Here is a 6000-nt window from a genome sequence, read left to right as displayed (position 1 = left end):
GCCCACATGAAGTGGACAAGTGGGGCGGGGGCGCCACAAAGGAGGCAATTCGGATAGGGATACAGAGCGGGGTAGATGCGATGGAGTACTGCCCGGAAAATGAGGGTATTCGTTTGCAGAGTCGCCAGAGGCGTTTCTGGTAGTTGGTGAGCCCTGGATGAGCGGGGGAATAATGGCGGTGGGCGAGACGGTAATGCATGACGATGTCGCGATAGGTGATTAGTCGGTCCCTCGCGTATCCGGCAGCATGGTACGGGGAGGAGGCTAGCCCCGGCACGGATAATGTAAGCCCCCGTGCCACATTATGGCACGCCTCGTTTCCTTCCAGGCCAGGAGGAGCAGGAGGAAAAAAAAAGAAAAGGCCCATCTCCCCGCGAGGGGGACTCGAGTAAATGCGTCGCATAGGGGGTGGGTGTATTGCGTTAACGTTTAGTGTTTGGGGAGTTGGTGGTAGTGAATGCGTTGTATCAGCAGCTTCTTGACGTAGTTTGAATGAGTCAAGGATATAAGGCGCGTTCGTAGCCTTTCATTCTGTGTCGGTTTTGTGGCGCAGTGGGAAGAGCACCATGTACCTCGCGTTCCGCCCACAGGTAGTGAATGCGTTGTATCAGCAGCTTCTTGACGTAGTTTGAATGAGTCAAGGATATAAGGCGCGTTCGTAGCCTTCCATTCTGTGTCGGCTTTGTGGCGCAGTGGGTAGAGCACCATGAACCTTGCGTTCCCCCCGCAGGGTCGTGGGATCGAAACCAGGCGCCGGTAAGTATTATTTTTTTTATATAGTGTAGGGGGAGGGGCGCGGACCTGTTGTTGAGAGCGAGGAGGGTAGCGTGATGCGGGAGGGAGGAGTGGGGGAGAGGGCGCACCTGGAACGGCTGTTGCGGACGCCGAGGCACGCCGACAACGTCGGGTGACATCGTGAGTTAAAGAAATGCTCTGCATTTAAAAACTCTATTCAGATGTAATATTAAGCGTCGAGAATCGAGAGTTATAGCAGATCAAAAAACGGTTGCGGTACGGTAACGTCTACCGTTTGGACGCCACCGCGCATGCGCAGAACCCTATCGTAAACCGGAGTGACTTGGCCGGATGGTACCGAGATGTACCGTGTCCGTCGTTCCAAAGCGGACGGCCGCTTTGGAAGAGTTTGGTAGACATACGCTTGGCTCACGCCTTCTCGAACGGATTTTAAATACCAGATCGTTTAAGAGAAATGAGGTTGCCACAAAAGAAATCCGCGCAATTCTGACAGCTCAAGCAGCAAGCGAAACACGGTCCTGACCCACCTGCCGTGGCTTGTGTCGTCGAACGACACATGTGCGATAGCTTGTTTTAGGTTAAATAAAGGCGATCCGGCCCCATAACTAGTAATAACAGCAACATGGGGCCCGTATACAAATCGGCGAGTGAGGAACAGGCGGTATCAGTGCGAGGGACTCTCAAATACATCTAAAAACTAGAAGCAGCCAGCCGAATGTATTGAGAGCCCAGCTTGCCCTGCTGGCGCCATCTATTGAGATGGAGTAGAGGTAAAATGTCCGCTTCATGTTCACGCAGTCGCTAGTTCGAATCTCCGTTGGGGCGTTGGATATATATCGTTTAATACTGCCTTTAGCGCTTTGGAGAACAGAAAACTAATATTTCGGCACAGGAAACGCCACAGACTCACGAAGAATTACCAAACGACGTACAACCCAAGTCGCTCCCAGTCACGGTAGCATGTCCGGAAGTTACGTTATTCTAAAACTCTTAAAACGAGCCTTCCCGGTACGGCCCGGTAACGGGTACCGCGTACCGCACTGGAACAGTTTTTTCCGATCTTCTACAACTCTCTAATGTCCCGGGCCAGGTTCACCAACGCCAACTGGTCCGTGAGCTGGTCCGAGGCTATAGCCAACTCCGCCACGTTGAAGGAGGAGGGTGTGGAAAATGTGGGGATCGAACTGCAATGGAGACCAGTGTGCGCCGGGGTCACGGTGTGGTCGGGGTCCAAGTGAGTTCGAACAAAAAACGCTCCCCGTGTACGGAATCGAACCTGGGTCCCCCGCGTTATGACGGCGGCGTCTATTGAGCGCTCCATTTCGACATGGCCGAAGCGGTTTTGAAAACTCAGGCGACCGCCAAAGAATTCGTCACGATAAAACTTCGCTTGCAACCATCGTCGTCGTTAGACGGAGGGGTGCATGATTTTGCATTGGGTTTGTTTTCTGGCCCAGGAGTATACGGGCCGTTTTGAGTCGAATTGAAATAATATGTATAAGTGGCTGACGATTAACGATTTCGTTAGAAAAAAAAACACACGTATATATACTCCACGCAGAAGAGCCACGTGTATTCATATCTTGTCATCCGCGGTTATATCAGAAGTAAAGCAATGGCAGAGCGCACGTGCCTGTTACCTCACAATGCTCACCGCGACCAGACAGAGTGGAGTATATATACGTGTGCTTTTTCTAATAAAATTCAGTTGAGAGTTCAGCACTGTTGTCGTCGTTCATCCTCCTTATACGCCGGATCTTTTCCGCTGCTTGTACTATCCGACCCGCTGGTCAGTTGGCACGGCCGCGCTGCAATTTGTACCGACTGTTCAAGTTTCCGCCGATTACTGGTACGACTTCAGGGGAATCGTCGTCGAATATTTCACGTCCTTGGGGGATCCCCATCATCAGCCTTGCGTCACAAAGGGACTTACGAGATCGGAGGCAACATTGCTGTACCGCATCCGAACGGGCTCAGCGAAGACCCCAGCATGGCTATTTAAGCTGGGCCTCGTGCGATCGCCTCTGTGTTCGTCATGTGCAGTGATAGGTGATGTACACCGCTATGTGATGTGTTGCCCACAACATGATGTCGACCGGACGGCAATGCTCTCAGCAATTCGAAAGTTGGCAGCCCCACACAACACCCTGGACAATATCGTCTTCCCAAGTGGTCATTGGATGCTGCGCAGAGACGTGTCGCGCCTACTACTAAGCTTGCTTCAGGAGACTGGACTGGCGAACTCGTGGTGAAAGGACCCCAACATAGACTAATTAGGAGAAGCTTGGACGGAGCAATTGCCGGCATATCCAGCCATGCTAGCACCACCTGATCCCACACAACAACCACCACCACCACCGCCACCTAGCCCAACTTGCCATCCTTCTGAAGATTTCATAATTTCTGTTTGGTTGCCACAACCACAGTAGCAAAAGCACGCCATAAACGAGAAGCGGCTATACAACAACACCAAATTGCAAAAAAAAAAAGCGAAAGACAACAAAGACAGCACGAACAGACACAGGGCAGTGTCTGTCGGTAATCTCGTGTTTAGTTGCTTTTGCGCTGTTTATTCTTCTTAACAATATGCAAACCCGCCCAGTCTTCTGTTTTAGCAAGTAGATTTTGCCTGTTTTTGGTCTGTGCTGTCGTAACTCCGTGGTCGTAACCATCGCAACTGCTTAAACGCCAGTTTTTGTCTGTTCGCTTATAAGGAGGCTACCAGTGGCGTAGCTGAAGATGGCCTTAGCAAAAGATAACGTCTGCGGAGCGGCGGAGCCAACAAGGCAGGGAATTCTCTGCGCATGCGCTCTTCTCCCTCAAACCGCGCTTTCCTTGCAAGCACGCGTCTCGCGGGGCGTTCATTTCGTTTTCCGGTGCCGAAGAGGACGCACTATTCAAGCTTAGTTTAACGGGAACCCCAGATGGCAAGCGAGCGGCGATATTCGACACAAAACGGAATGGCGGCCGCTCCACCAGCAGCTTCGCTGCCGACGTCCAAGTTTCCCAGGAAGGGAGAGGACAGCTTCTGCGGTGCCCTCAACGGCGTGGTGACGTCTAGGAGCGGCACGCCGGCATCGTTCGGCTCGGCTTCTTCGTTCGGCACGCCCGCCCCGTTCCTGCCAGCAGCGCTGCCTTCAGGTTACGGTAGCACCTCTTCGACGGTCATCGGCTGCAGAACGCGGTCTTTCACCAGAACAGACAGGTGAGTCGACCGTGCGACGAGTGTAAAACTCGGGGTTTGTTCCAAAAAAAAAAAGATAAAGCGAGTTCTTGACGGGTTGACCACTGCTCTATTACTGCGCCGTACGCGACTTAAAAACGTACCATTGTTCGAGGAATTGCAAGTATTTGCAGCGGAGCTGGGTTGCTCTAGGTTTACCATAGTGCTCGCGTCTATCAAGTCACGTGGGGCACAGAATCGTACGCGCTCGCTACAGCGCTAGTGCGAGATGCTCGATAGCTATACCAATCTATTTTCCTGGGAAACAATTGTGCTGACCTCGCAGAAGGCGACGAAAGCCCTTTTACGTTTCCTGAGTGAAACGAACTTGCCTGAAAGACTATAGTACCCGAAACGGGACTAGAGTGCGCGCTTTCCCACTCCTATCTCTTCCTCTTCTCCCCCCCCCCCCCTTTTTATTCCCTGAGCCCCATTCCCCCAGTGCAGGGTAGCAAACCGGGCTCTACGCCTGGTTGACCTCCCGGCCTTTCCTTTCTTTTTTCTTCTTCTTCTTGCCCCTTAGACGGCTCCAGCATTACGACGTGTTTCATTCATTTTTGATAACTAGTGCACAGAGAAGTTGACTTTACAGAAAGTCGCCTGTGCTGTCATGAGATGGTTGTGGACGGAAGGAGTATGGTCCCAGAAAACGCCTGTAACTGTTTTACCGGAACTGTGCCAAAAGAAATTATGAGAATTAAGTTAATATAATTCCATGGAAGTTGCGTATTTGTCTTTATTCGAGCAATATTGCTACTGTCCAACATTTGGCTTCGCTGGTCTTCAATCATCGCGATAGAGACAGGGCCCTAATTTTGTTTTTTCAAGCTGTGCCAACAGCGATATAACAGCTAGTCGGAATCAATTTGGCGGTTACCGCTTCAGCCTCGACCTATCACGACCACAGTGCCTTTGCGTGTATTTTATTTGGGATCATCAGAACGAGATGGCGAGCGTACCCATAAGCAGCGATTACGCAAACGTTTTTTTTTCACGTTGTTTGTTCTTCCTTCACACCCTTCACACAAGCAGGAAAGCTACATTGGCGCCCTGACGACGAGCGGTTTCTTAGTAACTCATGTTGAAGATGATGTGCCGTCGGGTAGCATTGTTTGCGGGAGTTCCAGTGGGTACATAAAATCAAACGCGGGTTGTCGGTCATGAACCTTGAAGTCGTTATTTTTATCCGGCGGAGACATTTTAGTTGCTGATTCGGCGACGTTTAAACCAACCAACACGAAGAATGTGAAATTGGGTTTGTTCACACCGCACATTATGGTGTCGTGAATTGGGGTCTTTATTAATGGCAACACAGCAAACCAGACATTGCATTTATTATTGCCAAAAGTTTGGTTTGATGTCACAATATCTAACTCAAACATTTGCCGAAAGCTTTAGTCGGTTTTGCAGCGTCCGAGAGGGGTCGTATCGCTGCTTCTTATCTTGCCAGTTGTCTGGACCGGGCCTTACCGCTGTCCGTGAAAGTCGCGCACAATAATTTTCCGTATTGGTGTCTTCGAGCAAAGTCGCCCAAATTTCTCAGATTTTAACGGTCGGTGACTCAAACTTAGAAGAGGCGGTATAAGAAACTGGCTTGTGCAGTACAGCTGTTAGTTTCTAACTGAAATAATTTCCGTATGAAACCTTTGGTCGGTGACAGGCCCTTTTTTGACTGATTCTACCCAATCGGACGAGGTTTAAAAAAAAAACGTTAGATTTAAAATGTCTTTATTTCTGGGATTTAAACCAATTGAACCAAGAGGGCCAGTGCGAAAAAAAGGCGATCTTCTACAGGCAATCTCCTTGAGGCCATGGCTAACATTGTGAACGCAGGGAATGACCTCCTTGTCTATCCTGCTGAAAGAACTTTTCCTGAGGTCTTCACGCATCAACCGTGACTCCAGCGGTCACATGAGGTCCTCTGGGTAGGTCATTTCTTACGATCACGGTGTTAGCCATGCCACCAAGAAGATTGTGAGTAAGGCGGGTGTACGGCTCGTATTCTCCGCACCTAACAAACT

The 6000-nt window shown here is 50.4% G+C and overlaps 1 protein-coding gene across 1 annotated transcript in view; it reads left to right on the top strand.

Moving 5' to 3' along the window:
- Positions 1 to 3606: 3606 nt before the first annotated feature.
- LOC144158753 (P protein-like) overlaps positions 3607 to 6000 on the top strand; it is a 44223-nt gene continuing 41829 nt past the window's right edge. The window contains exon 1 of the mRNA XM_077689846.1: positions 3607 to 3961. Coding sequence (XP_077545972.1) covers positions 3681 to 3961 — 281 coding nt within the window. The 5' untranslated portion in view covers positions 3607 to 3680. The remainder of the gene's footprint in view (positions 3962 to 6000) is intronic.

This window comes from Haemaphysalis longicornis, unplaced genomic scaffold (assembly GCF_048455015.1).
Source record: "Haemaphysalis longicornis isolate Haplotype H1 unplaced genomic scaffold, Haemaphysalis longicornis Haplotype H1 scaffold_10, whole genome shotgun sequence".
Lineage (NCBI taxonomy): Eukaryota > Metazoa > Arthropoda > Arachnida > Ixodida > Ixodidae > Haemaphysalis > Haemaphysalis longicornis.
The sequence above is the reverse complement of the archived record's forward strand: the minus strand, read 5'-3'. Positions and strand labels throughout refer to the sequence as shown.